Source organism: Struthio camelus, chromosome 7 (assembly GCF_040807025.1).
Source record: "Struthio camelus isolate bStrCam1 chromosome 7, bStrCam1.hap1, whole genome shotgun sequence".
Classification (NCBI taxonomy): domain Eukaryota; kingdom Metazoa; phylum Chordata; class Aves; order Struthioniformes; family Struthionidae; genus Struthio; species Struthio camelus.
In genome coordinates, this window is record NC_090948.1 from 25767746 (window position 1) to 25784835 (window position 17090).

At 42.1% G+C, this 17090-nt stretch overlaps 1 protein-coding gene across 7 annotated transcripts in view; it reads left to right on the forward strand.

Moving 5' to 3' along the window:
- The first annotated feature begins 2283 nt into the window (after positions 1 to 2283).
- The window catches only part of KAT6B (lysine acetyltransferase 6B), a 125066-nt gene continuing 110259 nt past the window's right edge, over positions 2284 to 17090 (forward strand). For 2 of the 7 annotated variants that reach the window (XM_068950478.1, XM_068950481.1), the window contains exons 1-2: positions 4095 to 4193; positions 9641 to 10536. In XM_068950478.1, the coding sequence (XP_068806579.1) occupies positions 9916 to 10536 (621 nt within the window). In that variant the 5' untranslated portion in view covers positions 4095 to 4193; positions 9641 to 9915. Of the gene's footprint in view, positions 2485 to 2754; positions 2896 to 4071; positions 4194 to 9640; positions 10537 to 17090 lie in introns of those variants that run through there. The other 5 variants (XM_068950482.1, XM_009671202.2, XM_009671201.2 and 2 more) reach the window with 5 other exon arrangements.

The following is a 17090-nucleotide window of genomic DNA, read 5'->3' on the forward strand; positions in this document are numbered from 1 at the left end:
CATTAACTGTTGTTGTACTGCATTAGTTTCATAGTGGCTACGGGAGAGTAAATCCCCCAAGTTTTGACAGTAGAAGACTTCCTAAAGCATGAATTTCATTGCTTTTACTGACTTCATTGATGAGCTTATAACTTTTGTATGGATATTTTAATGTCTTTTTTAAAAAAAGCAATATTCTGTATTTGTTTACAGACAATAAGAGAGGCACATTTCTTATCTAGATCACAAACCAGAATGCACACAATGTATTAGACATTCTAAATTAGACCCAAAGTGTTGCAAACACTTACAGCTTGTCTGTATAGCATGCATTGCTTAAGACTACCGTTTGTTTTTCAAACTGAACTGTCCTAAATTCACAGAATGCAATTCTTTTGAAGTCATTAGTTTGAGAAAAAAGTATAATTGACAGTGATAGTAGATCTAAGTTCACCGGAGGATGAGTCATGTATAAAGAGGTTCATGCATTTAACTTCACCAATTTACATAGTGTTAAGTACACCTGTAAATGTCAAGATCCATAAGAATTTCTCTTCAAATAAAAGATTCCTGTATATATGCTAAAAACTGGAACACAGCAACTAATGTTCTGCTGGCCTATAGAATTCATTTTTAGAAAAATAATTAAATTGAGAAGAAAGAATGAAAGCACTTAAAACAGAAACTTCTATGATCCTTCCCTGTGCTATTAGTTACGTCTTCAGCACATTCATAATTTCAAAATGGCCGGATTGTCAAGTTTTCTCCAGTGTTTCGTTTCTCTAACTGGTATGTGCCATGCCCAGTTTCAGTTTTAAGAGATTATTTTTCTCTTTTACCACTAACTAAGTTGTAAATTTCTGGTAAAAAACAAGTTTACAATGGACAGGTTGACACAACACTCAGAATAGTGTTGCAAATGTGATGCTCTGCTACAAATTACGCTGTAATGATTTATATTGTTTCCAATAATTTAAAAACCGTTTTCAATCATGGCAAATCCTGCATAATACATGAACCTTGCAGGATTTTCCAATAAATACTAGGTTACTACATAATGAAATTTCCCTCCATGTGTTTAAAAGACTGCATCTGGCAGATAAAACACCAAGGTAAAATCCTCAGTCCGCAGGTATAGTGTCATAGATAGAGACTGGAACAATATTTTCACCCAGCAGATTTCCGTAAGTAGGTCATTCAGTTTTACAATGCTCTAAAACATCACCAAAGAGCTTCCTCATACAGTATCTGCAGCAACTGACTCTGAAAAACTTGCACTAAACCTTAACGTTTAATATACTATGAGGGAACCTTAGTTCCCTTACTGGTCTACCTGCAATACATGTGATTGAAGATAGACCTTCTTAACTGATTGGAACAGGTCATTTTTTGCCTATTTTAAAAGTTTTTTCCCCCCACCCCTGTTCCTACCTTTTCTTTTATTTCTGTCTTTTCTTCTTTGGGCCAGATACTAATTTTACAAAAGTTTGCAGAAAGGCACCTAAATGTCACCCACAACTCATGGAAGCAGACGTCCATGAGACCTCTGAAATGGGTCAAGCCTGTCAAGGTATTAAAACCTGGACATGATGAGCGGCCTTTGGCAGCACGGCGAAAGGGCTTAAACCAGTTCTGAGTCCATTTATGTGCGTTATCACCCTGTCCTTTAAACTGTACTCCTCATAACATCTCGTTACCCTTGCAACAAATTCAACGGGAGGGCAACCTCTGCAATTTGTTCACCCGCTTCTTTATCCCGCAGACTAATTATGGTTGCCTCCACCACAACCCTCTCTCTCTGGACTGAAGAACCGTTCAAGCCCTTTAGGCAGGATTTCCTAGTGACTGTGTGTGGTGCTCTTTTTATTGAGACATTTTAAATCTCCACAGATTGAAGGGGAGGGGAAAAAAAAAGAAAAAGAGAAAAAGAAACACCCCCCCAAGCCCCGCCACCCTCCTGCCTGAGGAACGCGGGGCCCCCGGCGGCCGGCGGCGGCCGCTGCCCCTCAGGCTCCCGCGCGCCCCGCAACGGCCGCCCGCGCGCCGCGTCCCCTCAACCGCCGCCTGCCGCCGCGCGGGGACGCGCCTCCCCCCCCCCCAACTTTATTGCCCTTTTTTCCCTTTCTCTGTTTTTTTTTTTTTTTTTGGAGGGAGAAGGTGGGGGGGGAGCTCAATTTCCCACTTGCCAACAGCAGATAAAAAAGTGGGGAGGGACCTCTTCTGTCACAGCCTATGTAGATTAACCTTTCAATTAGCTGTTATCAGGTCCTGTGTCTTAGCACCAGTCCTCGCAAATCTGCGTCCGTTCAGCATCAGGATGGCTGGAAGTCTGGGGTGGGTTTTTGTTTTAATTTCTAAATTAATGATAATTGTTCGTGTGGTTTCCCCTCCCCCGCCTCTCCCCCGCCGTGAGCTGAGCGCTTGTGTCTGATCTGTCCGTCCACCTTTTAGTATTTTGGAGTGAGAAGAGGAGCCCCGCGGAGGAGGAGGAGGAGGGGAGACAAGGTATTCTGTCGATATTCATCTTCCTTTTTCCCCGTTTGCAAAGGGGCTTAGAGAAGGTAACTGGTGCAATCAATCCGCTGGCTGGGGATTCCCTCCGCCCCCTCCCCGGCTCGTCTGGCTCTCCTGGCTGGGTCTCTTCAGTGTGTATGTGTTTGGGGAAGGGGGTGGGGGGAGGTTGTGTTGTTGTTGTGTTCCTGGCTCTGGTTGCAGCCAGGAGCGAGAGCGAGCGAGCGAGCGAGAGAGAGAGAGACAGAGAAGGGGAGAGGGAGAGGGAGAGAGAGAGAGAGAGAGAGAGAGAAGAGCCGCGATCGCGTTTCAGGGGCAGCACATTCCGCAGGAACCGCTGCTGCAGAAACATACAGGCAGAGAAAGGAGGTCATTGCAAGCAGAGGGGGGAAACCTGCATCAGAGGTTAGATTCCCAGGAGTTTATGGGGGGGGGTAATAGGGAGCATGCGATGGGTTTTGTTTTGCATTGGGTGACAGGCTGCAATTTACCATAATAACCCCCTTTCCCTCCCCTCTCTCAGTGCAGGGGGCTTGTCACTAGGCTGGGTACTTTTTTTTTCTTTTGCATTGGAGGCTGATGCACGTGTTTGCAGACACTTGTGCTTGGTAAATGCATTGCAATGCTCTGCGTTTTGCAGGGGAGGGGGAGCAGCAGGAGGTGATGGCTGGGCTGGCTGCGGTGGGGAGAGGGGGAACGGGGTGGTGGAGGGAGGCAGGGGATGGCTGAGGTTTTTGTGTTGCATGCTCCCACCCTGCCTTTCTAAGGCTGCAATTGTTCCTTCGCAGACGGGGTGACAGAGAGGTCCCTGTGCTTCGTATGGCGAAACTTGAAGGGACCTGCATGTGGCTGTAGAGATGGGAGTCATTGTCATCGTTCCCGTTTCCACCCCCCTCCTCCCCTCCCTTGGTGGTGCGGGGTGTGTGTGTGCGCGCGATAAGCGGCTGCCAGTGCCAGGCACCTTGGGAGGGTTATGTTGGGAGCATGTTGTTCCATCTTGCCCGCCCGGACGAGTGTCAGGATCTGAACGACGCGCGTGACGCTCAATATTTAACGCTGTTTATTCGTGTGTGTTGCGCGCCCGCCCGGCCGCGCTAGTGCAGGCGGCCGCCGCCGCCGGTGTTTCTCGCTAGCGATCACCCTCTCGTACAAACTTCAGCGGCAGGAGCGGGTGGGGCGGTGCCGGGTGGGGGAGGGTAGCAAAGCCAGGGGAAACCAGACGGACGGCGGTGGTAGCCAATAGGAGGGCGCGCTGGGGAGAACTCTCGCCTCCGCTTGCAGCCGGTGGCCAATCGCTAGCGCTCGAAGCCCAGCAATGAGGCGGGCTGGGCTGTGGTAGGCGGGTCGTGCGCGTGTGTGGCGACGGTGGCAACCAATGGCGGCCCTCCAGCACCGCCCCCTCTGGCGGGTAGGCGGGGTTGCGCGTGAAGGGAAGGGGCATGCACCGTGATTGGCATGTCCCGCCTTCCAATGGGGGAGACAGACTGGTTGCTGGGCGGAACGCAGCCGGTGTGGGCGGTTAATGGACATCGGCCCGCGGCCTATGAGCGCGGAGCGGCGTGCGCCTCGCGGCCCAATGGCGGGCGCCGGTGGGCGGAGCGCGGGGTAGGTAAGGTTTTAATGAGACTCCATTGGGCTGTAATCAGTGTCATGTCGGATTCACGTTAAGTACAACAGGGCGAAACAAAATGGCGGCGGCGTAGGTGAGGCGAGGCGCGGCGGCAGGGGCAGGGGCAGTAGCGGTAGCGGCGGCTGCTGCCGGCTGTGGGGCAGCGCAGCAGCGGGGGCAGCTGCCCCGGCGCAGCCTGGCAGCGGGAGCAGGGGAAGAGCCGGCAGCAGGGGGAGCCGCTGCGGCGCCTGGAGGTGGCTCCTCCCCCCGCCGGCCGCGGTCCCGCGGAGGTGAGTGGTACCGCGGAGGGGGCTCTGGCGGCCCGCCTCCCGCGGGCGCGGCCGGGCCGGCGCTGCCCGCCGCCTCCGCGGCGGTGGGCGCAGGTGCGTGCCCTGGCGGTGTTCTGCCCGCTGCCCCGTCCTGCGGGGGCGCCGAGCGCCGCTGAGCCGAGCCTGCGGGCTTGGGGTTTCCTCCTCCGAAAGGAAAATCCCAGAGCAAGGCGGCGGGGGTTCGGGAGCTAGCTCCAGCTCGGCTCTTGCTAGAGCACACGATGCCTTGGCGTTAGGTGCTCGGCGCTGCGCATCTCCGTGGCTTAGAAAAACCGCAAAAATTATAAGCGGGTTGGGGGAGAGGAATACCAAGCCTCTGAAGCCGCGTTTCAGAAGTGGTGCTCAAACCGTATTTGAGCCCTAGACCTCACCTTTAGCGTTCTGACGCTAAGTATTGGGGAAAAAAGTAAACAACATCCTTTCTGTTTTAAAACACTGTCTCAAAGCAGAAATATCTTAAGTGAAACCCTCTCCTGCAGGTTAACTGCTGGCAGTGAGTGCTGCCTTCTTGTGCTCACTGATGTTTTCGAGTCACCGTATTTTAAAATGCTCAAAACTTCCTTTGAGAGTGGTGGAGTGAGTTAAACTTGGATATGCTACTGGTGTCATGTTGTGCTGATGCTGGTTGTTCTGGTGGTGCTTGTTCATGTCATGTTACCGCTTTTTAGCGTGTGGTCTTAAACTGACTTGTGGGGTATGGCAAAGTGCAAGCACTTCATGAGTTTGTTGTTCACATGTGCCGCTCCCCCCCCCCCCCCCCCGGTCTTTTCGTTTAGTTTTGTTTTGAACTTGATACAATGTCTCCTCATTTGCCTACATTCAAAGCATGGAAGTGTCAGTTCGTTTGCTTGTTACAATTAAAAAACACATATTCTGTGAAGGATAATGAAATAGCTGTCCTCACGATATGAGTAATTTTAAGAGCGTCATATGCACTGGGAATCCTTGTCTGGATCTCCTTTTTCTGTGTCTCTTTGTGTGTGCCTGTATTTATTTTGAGATGGGGAAAGGAATGTCTTGCCTCTTTTGCATCACTAATTGAGATGGGGGTGGTAGAACACAGAGTTGATTAGCTGCATAATTTTAAGTAATGGGTTGGAGGAAAGAAAAATGGCAAAGAGCTTATTTAATGCAATGGCAGTATTCTCTCCTTCTTCCTCCTCTGCTGCAATCCTTACCTGACCCTGATGCTGCAGCAGAGAGCTGGCCTGCTTCCGCTTCTCCTAGAGGCGTACAGAGCAGGTAGGAGGGAGCAGAATGAAATAGTGTTTTACAGGTCACGAGCAGGTTGCACAACTTGCTGTCTCTCTCTCTCTTTCCCCTCCCCCCCATTTTTCTGGTATTTTTATTAAACTCAAATTTTAAAAGTTTAACAGCATTTACATTTAAGACAACCGAAGTGAGATTTTTATGATTTTCACCAAAATAGATTTTAGATCATGTTTTGTTGCTTTTGAATGCTTGTCATGACTTTTTAGTTTTGTTTTGGGGAGGGGGGAGGGGAACCACCTACACTTTTTCTCTCTCAGTATTTTCTTTTCCCTTTCTTACTACAGAGCTTATTTTCAAAATGTGGAACACTCAAAAGTAATTCCAGATACTAGTTCAGTCTAAAACAAGAACTCATTACAGGATTATAGGATTACTGATGACACCTAAGAATGACATATTCAGTCAATATATGCTTTAATTAGATTCAGTTCCACAATAGGTGTGTGCTTTATAAAGGATGTATTTGCATTCATTTTGAATCTCAAGCAATTGCATGATTTTTGCAACCTCTTTGCATTTATCTAATTTATAACTTAGTAAAAGGGCAAGCGATTAGAGGGTTGGTTAGAGATGGCTTTTCTTGTTTAGAAAGTAATCCTCCTATAAATACTTATGTTTTGCAGATCTTAAGCAGCAGGTTTGTTAACAGACTTGATCAGAGGTGTAATAACATTTGAGAAATTTTTGATTGTGTTGTTATATTCAAGATAAGGTATAATAGGTACTGAAGTTGAAATCCATGAGTTACTAAGAGTTTAACGACTGTTGCTGAAAACTTGGAAGTGATGCTGTGCACTTGGGAGTCTGGAGAGTCTTATTTGCGGGTGGATGGATTTTATTGAGGGTTTGATTTAAAGGCTTCTTAATTAAAAGGGGGAGGAACAGTAAAAGGCATGAGTGCCTGCTACTAGCTTATAATTACTCATGAAAATCGGTATTTCCTCCAAATCTGTCTGGATAAATATCATTTTTTTATGTTAAATGAGGTATGAGCTCTTACAATATTGGAGAAATATAGTTCTAAATTTAGAAAGCTGAACTTCATTTTGAAGCTCCTGTGTCATCTTATGTTGAGTCCAGAAAAATTTTACGTCACTTAGCGTGTGTAAAGCTAGAACTGAGTGATTGGATATGTATATGTGTATATGTTGCTAATCTTGGATCAATAACTGCCTTTGCAGAACTTGATTTGTGAAAAGTATTTTTAATTTATCACTCCGGGATCACTAAGCTGGATGCAAAAATGTTTGTTAAGTGGTTGTTCTGAATCTTTCCAGTGGTAGACCTCTTCATGTTAGTTGCAGAGGTCAAGGTGCTACACTCCAGTAGGTATGCAGCCGAAGGGGCGGAATAACAGAAACTCTTGGTAGTGTTGAAACAGTTCAGAAATTGGGTTGGATAAGCTTTGCCTGGCTCTCTTAAGCAGAATGAACTTAGATCCTGTTGGAAGGAGTGAATTTAAGATTACTTGCTTTTCTTTTGAAAGTGTCCTGCTCTGTGTGGTGGAAATCCTGTGCTCCTGCTGATACACTCAACTAGCATTGATTTAGTAGGTGCCAGTAGTGCAGGAGGTTGTATGACACACAGGGAATCTTAAGTAAATGAGTAAAATGTAGTTCTGAATATATATATATATATATTGCTGTGAAATACCTGCACCAAGCAGCAGACTTTACATGAGGCTATAGCCTCGTGTATACTTTTTGCCACAGTCACTGGCCAATAAAAATTCCTGTAACCCACAAGTTACCGCACTTACACTAAAATGTTCATTGGTGTCCGGATGCCTAGAACAGACCTTGCACTGTTTGTTCTGGAATTTAATGGAAGTGATGTGGTTGCTTGTACAAAATTTAATATAACAGTACAAACTGCAGTAGGTTTAAAAGTGAGACAGATATGTCTGACTCAGCAAATGCAGTTTTCAGCATTTAATTGAGCACTGACCATCTTCATAGTAGAACAGCCTAAGTAACTTAAAATTAGCTTTCTAGGAATCTGTGGTTTTATATGCAGCTACAAAGAATTTCCTAAGCTAAAGACTTTCACTAGCAGGATTAAAATGTCTATTTACAGATTAAATCATGGTTTCCTAACAGATAGCTGAAATATACAGAACTATTATCAAATATAATGTACGAGCATTGACTGGAGGCAAGACACAGGATCCACTCCTCTCTGTAGTTCAGTAGGGTTCAGTGTAATATAGCCAATTAAATATTCAGACCCTGTATTTGTATTAAGAATATATCTTTTCATTCTGGCAGTCAGATGGACTTTTATATTTACAAGTCTGAAAATACTTAAGCTCCAGTCAAATCTAAGAATGACAAAATCATGAAATGATCTGTATTTCTGCTATGTGTTTAAAATTGTTTTACATTCGCCAATAAGCAGCTGCTCTTTTGTTAGTAATCCTACTGTGCAGGTGTAATAATGTATGAAACATGATCTGGAGTTATTGGTGCTGGGTAAAGAGATGGATGGGAAAGGTATAGCATTAAAAATCTTATTTGTAGTCATTTTCTTTACAGCAACAGAGAGTCTTTCTAACAAGTTGAAAATAATTTAAATTACTGCATCAGTTAGGGTTTTAGAAAATGTAATTTTGAGTTCCTGTCAATAATATACTCAAGTTTCCAACCTCAAGTGAAATCCAAGATGACTTGACTAAAATAGAAATGACAGCCAAGACTTAGAGTCATAGATAGTACTGTCAGTTGAAAACTGTGGCAAGCAGCCTAAGAAATGATGTGTTTGCATATCTCCCCCCCCACCACCAAACTTAGAATTTCCTGAGAAACTGGAGAATCTTCTTTACAAGAGAACAAATTTATTAAGAATGAAGATTTCCTTCTTTGGGGGATTATTTATTTATTTTTCTTTGATTTAAAATAGTTCTATAGTTCTGTTCATGCTTTCAAAAGTCGTCGCTCAGATTTTGTGGCAGAAGAAGCTATTTTAAATTTAACCTCAAATATATTTATTTTTTCATTAGGTGATTACAGTCTTATTTTCATTTATGTGGCTTTTTCTTATGTTGACCTGCAGAATCAATAAATTTCTGATCAAGATGTTCTTTTGGGTTTATTAATAGGTTTTTATAGGCCACTGAATCTTCTTATGGGGAGAAATTATTCTTTATTACATTCCAGAGTAAGAAGTAAAGAAAATTATTCTGGAAACTGAGTCTCTGTTGGAGCACATTTTTTGTCATTATGACCTCTTTGTATGTATTCATGCTGACAGCTTATTTATGTGACAATTTCACCTGCTACTTCACTTTAATTTCTGTTTCTGAGAGCTTGTGTCAAAAATGTGTGTCTGTTAACTGCACAGCTTAGAATGAGGCATGCCTTTGTGATCTCTGTCTGAGTTATAGCGTAGCTAGGTATTAGTGAAGGATGCAGTATTAGTAATACCATACTGATGTTTTGGTATTGATTCTTCTGAGCTGCATAACCAAAATAAGGCCTGGTAAAGACACTACTTTACAAGAAAAGGCAGTGGCTAATAATTTGACTTTCAAGTTAGGGTGTGTGTGTGTGGTTTTTTTTTTTTGGTTTGTCTTTGTTAGTGCACTAATAATGCATGCATATAGTCATTTTCTTGTTTCAGTGGGTTTGAAAATATTTTGTAGCCCTTTTTGGTTTGGAAAGTGTTTTCAGATGTTTGGCTGAATGGAAGTTGTCCAATGAGTGAATAGTAGGCTAAGTATGGGGTACTGGAATTCTGGGAGGTTAAATCAACTGAATGTGATAAGAAATATAAGGTTTATATGGCCACTTAATTGGCATGGAGAGGAAGTTTATCAGATGGATTTTGCATAGTCTCACAGAGGTTTTGCCTTCTGCAGTACATACAGTATGAATACATGCATGTTTCTTACACTTCAGCATTAACTGTGTTCTTCCCCTGCCTCTTTCTTTTCCTTTTGAAGGATGAACTGGAGTTATTTGTAAGGATGTACCTGCGTCATCACAGATGAATCCTTTCTACCCTTCCATTGAGGCAAAGTAATCGCAAGTTTCAGTCAGCAGATATTTCACTGCCTTTTCTGACTCCTTAGGATGGATGTTTTTGAGACATATCCAAACGGTGTGTGGAATTCTTTGATTCATTTTTGAGGTACGAACAACCTCTGAAAGATCCTGTAAAAGGATAAGGAGGAACCTCTATGGGTAACTCTTGGCTGGAAGCAATTATTGGTCAACCATGGTAAAACTTGCCAACCCGCTTTATACGGAGTGGATTCTTGAAGCTATACAGAAAGTTAAAAAGCAAAAGCAAAGACCATCTGAAGAGAGAATATGTCATGCTGTTTGTGCTTCCCATGGATTAGATAAGAAGACTGTTTCAGAACAGCTAGAACTTAGTGTTCAAGATGGTTCTATTCTTAAAGTTACCAACAAAGGCCTTGCATCCTACAAGGACCCAGATAATCCTGGACGGTTTTCATCTGTTAAACCTGGCGCTATTCCTAAATCTGTTAAGGGATCTAGAGGAGCTTGTAATGAGCTTCGTAACGTGGATTGGAATAAACTCTTAAGAAGAGCAATTGAAGGGCTTCAAGAACCAAATGGCTCCTCCCTGAAAAACATAGAAAAGTATTTGAGAAGTCAAAATGACCTAGCAAATATTTTCAACAATCCTGCTTTTCAGCAGAGATTGCGTCTAGGGGCCAAACGGGCAGTGAACAATGGGAGATTACTGAAGGATGGACCTCAATATAGGGTGAATTACGGCAGTTTGGAAAGCAAAGGAACTCCCAGATATTCCAGTGCTTTCCCAGCTTCTCTTCCACCTGTCAGCCTTCTGCCCCATGAAAAAGACCAGGTAAGTTGGAAAATGAAAGCAAATGTAATGCAAAAATAATGATGATTCTTGTTCTTTGCTTATTTACCTGTATAAATGTGTGTAAGTGAGGATAGAGGTCAAAGTTCCTTGCAGAAACAGTTCTTCAAGGAAAAGTGAACTTGGCTGGCTATGCCCTGCCATTCTGTATTGGATAGTTTGCTCTTTGAATTTCTAGTAGGTAAAAAGCAGCAGAGAAGAGCAGAGGTGTGCTGCCTTCTGGATGTGAAACCATTCTTTGTCTTGTCTGTGTGGTAGATGGATATTCTTGAAATCTGCAAACCGATATGTCTGTGGCATATTACCTTCACTTTCTGTGTGGACATGCTTGACTTTTTTTTTTCTTGTGGTTCTAACACCAGCTGAAATACCCACCAGTAGAACTCCTGATATTTAAGACTCTGTTAGTGTGTGTATGTGCAATTTTTTTTTTGTTCTTTATGTAGATAGGCTTAGCTTTAAAACTACAGTTAATGAGAGCTGGAGCTTGCGTAAACATCCTAGGTATGTAAGTGAAGGTGTCAGAGGGGCATATTGTGGTTAACTGCGGAATCCTCTATTTCAGTTTCTTTGGCCTTCCTACATGTTTTCTGCCATCATTTGCCCCTTGTTTCCAGGTTAATTATTAACAGGGTCTAAGCCTTTGGGGGAATTGGGGGCAGGGGAGGAGTGCTCATCAGTGTTTTATATAGGATATACATACGTATTGAAAGGATAGTGTCAAAGACTCGTCTATAGGTGTTCTTTAGTCATTCCACATTTAATGTGAAGAAGGGGATTTCGGATTTTCAGTGCACTTGAAACAAAGGAAATTGTTCTGCCTGAATTAGGCTTTTTTAAAAACGGAAAATTTGTAGTTTTAGAACCACTTGGTGGTAAATTAGTTGGCAGTTGTTTCTAGCATTGAATAAGGCAGATTATTTTGTCTTTGTAGCAATGCTGTTAGCATCTCCTGCAAACTCTTGGTGGTTTTCATTCATATTCTTCCTTCAGCTGATTGTAAGGAGTCAGAGGGTGGAGAGAAAAAAGTCCTTTTGTTATAGATGAACTTAATGGAGTCTACAAGAACAACTAGATTGTGGAACTGCTCGAGCCCTGACAATACAAGTATTGGTACATGTAGGTTGATTGTTTTGTGAGTTTCCTAAGAGCAATTATATTTACAATATGCTTACATGTGGGTTTCTGTCAAATTGGACTGCCAAGGTATTTGAAGGATGTATGGAACTTCATGCTTAGTAACCAGAATGGGAGTTCAGGACTGCTACTTACTGTGCACTTACTGCTGTAACTATTCATTATAAAGATTTAATTACTTGTAGTGATAAAGCTATCTATTGTTTAAGTACTTTCAGAGATTCTTCTGTAATTCTGATAGTCTACGGTGGAAAGAAAAACTGGAAGGTTGGAATACTGAACAGCCAAAACAGTTTAATGCGACAGTACTTGGTTTGAGTTCTCGTGGAGGGTGGTGTGTGTGTGTGCATCTTAACTCATAGTCTAACTAGAGTGATTGGCATCCATCACTAGAAACACTAGTTGGGTCATGGTGCTGAAAAAGCCGTTACTGCCATACTAAAATACTGGTATAAGGATAAATCTGTCTTAGAAGTTAGCCAGGCAAATCTGTTCTCTAACAAGCGCTTTGGCAAGAAATAAGCTTTCATTTGGGTGCCTTAAAACTAACAGTGTGAGTTGCGTGTTTAAAAGCTGTATAGCATACGTCAAAAATATTTTTCTGCGTCAGGAAAGAGTGTAAGGCTGGCAAATAAGCAGCTGAATTTCAGTGGAGTGTACGTCCTCAAGTGTGCTACTTGTCCTAGTTATGAAGCAGATCATTGGGCAAATGTGTGTAGACTTGCCTTAAATATAGGATAGATGCTGGTGTTTAAGCTATATGGCCTTTGAGTGTAGTTTAAGAAAGGACAGTTCTAAAACTAACCCTGTAAATAGGTATTTCTTGTTTATCGGGATGTTACTGAATGTTGATTTGACATTCATGCTAATTCATGAATGAACAAAACACTGCAGGAAAATTGTCAGGCTATTTTTAATAGTTTAAGTAAAAGTAGTTTGTTTATTGAATTTGGTAAAATAAACTGTAGCCAACTAGCATCTCTCAGCCATGGCTAGGCTTGGAACAGATCAGTGACTTTTAAAGCGTCTGTATCTGACTGTTTATGTAGCTAGCTCAAGTAAGAGGGTGTATGTGTTCCCCCCCAATTAATGCTAGAAGTGAAGTTGAAGCATCTTTTCTGTTGACTTTCATTGGAGGGGAAAGAGGTGTGAGTGCAGAAATCTGTTCAGATGACTACAAAGCTTTTTTTTTGACTCATTTTGATCTTTATGCATAATTAACATCTCATCAGAATGAGACATTAAGATTTAGTGCACCTGAAGTCTGTATCTGTTCAGAATTCCCCCTTTGGCAATCTGAACTTTCACACTTGCAGTGCAAAATGCAAACCCCGAGCCTGCCTCCCTGAGGGTGCAAGAGGTGGTCAGAAGAGATCCAGTGCTGCCTGTGTTTTTTCAAGGCATTAGAGTGCCTAGTGCAACAAAGGGATAGGTACAGCTGAAGTTGGTTTTGTAAACCTGGAGCCTGACTATGGAGTGATCAGTGTTTTGCATAAGATGAAATACTTGTGTGGAAGAAGGAGATTGCTACCTTGCCTTTTGGTGGTGATGATACGGAGCTGCTTAAATCTTGTCTTCTGGCCTAGTTGGTGAATCAGCACAGCTAGATGCAGTCCTCTTTCAGTAGAAGTAGAAATAGCACAAGCTAACGCTGCTATAACTAAATGCAACTATCATATGTTATTTCCTGTTCTCTATAGGCCTGGAAGGAAGTATTTGTTTAAAAATCCATTTGTTTCCTTCAAGTGTTGTGTTTTGGTGCTTCTGAACTTGTGCAGAGGCATGTCAACTCCCAGTTACAGGAAGCAGAAAAATGTGATGCAGCTGTCTGAATCTTCTGTTTCCTCATCCATTTCCATTCCCTTCTGTGTGCCAGTTTGCTCTTTCACCTCTGATGAAGAGGTGTGGGGTACAAGGCTCATAAGAAGGACAGATTTCATCAGAAAGTCTAATAGCTGCCATCCAACCATGTACAGAATATATAGTTGGTATTACACCATGTACATGGCTTTACATGGTGTAAAATGTGATGAGCAGCATAAATTTAAATTTCAGAAAGACTTCACAGTTAACTTGAATGTGGCTACTTTAAAATGGGAATCCATTCAAGTGCTTTGATTCAAGTTATCTATCCATATTAGGTAAGCATCTGTCTTAAAGTGGTAAATTAATTGCTATGTTAAAGGAATCAACCAGCCTCTAGCCAGAGGCAGAGCCTTCTTAACAACAAAGGAACACTGAAAACAGAGACATTTATTAGGATAAAACTCTGAATGTTTTTTTTTTCTTTCCTACAAATAAAAAAAAAAGGCAGGAAAAAGAAGGAAACTTATTGCTCAGTAGTTTGTTAAAACTATGCATTGCAACGTAATGAAGTATACAAGATCAATTTTAACTGCTCTTATGTATTCTTTCTTATGTTTGGGGTATTTCTCATACACATTGCTCACGCTTCACACCTTCTCTCACCTATCATCTCCTGAAAAGGGCTGTAAAAGTATGGTAATCAGAAAATGCAGTGTGAACTGAAAACATGGTAGGAAAGGGTGTGAACAGAGGTTAGAATGAGCTCAAACATGTTTAACAGTATCTAGCTTTTGGATAAGCCTTTGATGCATTAAAAAATACTTCTGGAAATGCAGCAAAAAAGGTATTAAAAGTTAATCTTAAAGTCATTAAATGATGTAATGGATATTTAATTTGTCTTTAATGGGGTCAGTGGCAGAACAGCTGTGTCTGGTGACATTTTCCATGTGTGCTCCTTGTTCTTTGTTACTTGGATAAGCACTAGGAAGGTTCTGCAATTTGAAAACCATAGGAAACCTACCGGACCTGGGAGTTAGCCATCTCCTGAGTGCAAATGCAGTGTGGAGGCAAACCTGAAGAAGCATATGTTTCTCTGTTGTAGATGGATTTTGCTTGCTTATTTTTAAACATCATGTAAAAGGAGAAACTTGGCCAAAAAAAAAAAAGACGCAATGGCCATTTGTCTAATGTTATTTTAGAGGACAGTAGGCCTGTGTAGTGTATCTCAGTGGTTACATCTTTTGCTTGATATTCTTAATACTTCAAGTATAACTTGAAAGATAAAGAAGGTCATTTGATATCTACTTTTCCTGTGCTTTCTTGGTTCTCCTGGATACTCTTTTGAAAAGCTCAGCACCTGCATGTTAATTGTTTCCATTTGATTCTTGGCATGACAAATGCCCTTGTTTTTTCTTTCACTTTCATTTTGTCTTTCTAAGTTGACCTTTGTGCAAAAACAAGCTTTTTTTTTTATACTTTGAACTCCTATTTAATTTTGCTTTCACTGGTCTATGTATGTTTAGCTTTCCAAAAAGTAGCTTGGCATGGGTTGGATTTCAGTTTTCTGGGATGCAGCTTGTGGCAGTTTAGACACTGGGTGTTCTTCCTTCTGCCTTCTAGGCGAAGGACCAATCTATAGTGAAGTTTTTTGGCATCCACAGCTCGTCTGCACTCTGCTCCTCAGTTTCCTGCCTTCCTGTGGGAAGGCAATGCAACAGGAGGTTGCCTGAGGTTTCTTTGCTTGCTGTACCTTATCCACTCTGGCCTCTAAACTTTCCACTGAGCAGAAACAGAAGTTAGGCAGAAAGGAAGTGCCACAGAATGTGTCTTACTGATTTACACTTAAGGGGATATTCCCACTGCCTGACTTTGGAGGTGACTTTACATAAAGACTGTGCTCCTGGGGTTGAGCCTGAGAATGAAAATGGAGTGATAGGCAAGTTTCTACAAGAGATAATCTGCAGTGCTCATGCTGAGGAGACTGTGGATGGGGTGTGAAAAAAGGAAAATGAAAGGTAGGCTTCAACTGTATCAGTCCATAAGATACCATTGTAGTAACAAGCAGTTTTCTCCTTGTAACATATTTATGGTAAAAAATGACTCAATGTTATTGTTGCTTGACAAAAGTAAACTCCTACCTTTGTGCTTCCCGTTGTCTCAATTTACAAGATGCACCTTAATTTCTTGAAAGGCTGGCCTGCACCTCAGTGCCTCCGCTCCCTGTAGTTTCTCTGCTGTCCCTGTAACTTCTGAAATGCTATTAAGTACCAAATCTATGCAGAAGCCAAATGAATGCTTCCGAAGGGATCCTATTCACACTTGAGGTTCTGGGGCTTATCAGAAGTTGGATAATGCCTTATCCCAACTTCTGAGTATTTAAAACTGAACTGGAAAAGCTTTGTCATCCCATGTTTGGGAGAACCAGCTCATATCACTGTAAATAGATACCAGGATCTCCTGGGCTTTCTTGGTATCCTCCGATTCTGCCCGTTCCGATTGAACTGGGAAACATGCCTGTGGAAGTTTTCTGGAATTGTATGGTGGGATGGGAATTAAAAACCATTTTTTTCCTGAGCTAGATTGGCCTGCCCCTTCACGATAGGGGTACTTTGGGTTCTGATTTCTGGTGTTAGCAGACTTAATTTCTGGAAAGATGTCATCTGTTTGCAGTTTCCTATAGAACTGTCTGGGGAGACCAGACTCATCCTTTTTTCCAAGCTGGGTGTTAAGCCTAGGAACATAGTTCCAAATGATGCGTGCATAATTCTGGTTTATTGTAAGGAACGATTCTGAGCCTATATGTTAAGCCATTTGATCCTAAGGACTGCTAAAATTTGATTATCTAGGTAGTTTCTTTTCATGTGATGTACTGAAAGGAGAGTCTTGTACTGAAATTGACAGCAGTGAGTTAAAGAAAACCTGTATAGTTACAGCAGTTCTGCTCATGTCTGCTCATCTACAGTCTTTCTATGAACTCCCCTATCTAAACTGGGAGAGACATTTGATCCTTAAATTGTAATTAGAGGCTTTACTTCTTGCTTGCTTGTTTCCCTTCTCTCTGTTTGGAGATACCTCCTTTGTCAAGATTTTCTTCTTAGTGTATAAAAAGAACAGAAGTCTACCTCTAGACTTAAGGAGAACTACCTGGGATATTTTCTCAATGCTATATCCTTACCTGCCTTACTGTAAGTGTCTTGTCTCTTCTTTTTTTGGCTCGTGGTCAACCATCATTGTAGTTGTGAGTCTTTGGTGTTCATTCTGCGGTAGTTGGAATGTGATAATAGTTCCACGTTGTTTGGTGTTGCAGCCACTCAATTGTAAAACAGATCATGAAAAATCTTGGTACTTTGCAGTTGAGGTTCTCTGCAATTTCTTGATAGATGAATTTTTCTTCATATATAAGATTCTTGGAATGTAAATCAACTGCTGATCAAATGTAGTTTTCCAATTTGACAGTTAAAAGTTGCAAAAGACTTTTTTTTTTGGAAAGAATAAGCGTTGTCAAACTAGCATTGAGAGAAGAGTTACTCAGTCAAATGATTTAAAAGCGTTTCTGTGTAACTTTGAATAAATTTATGATCTTTTTTTAGTAG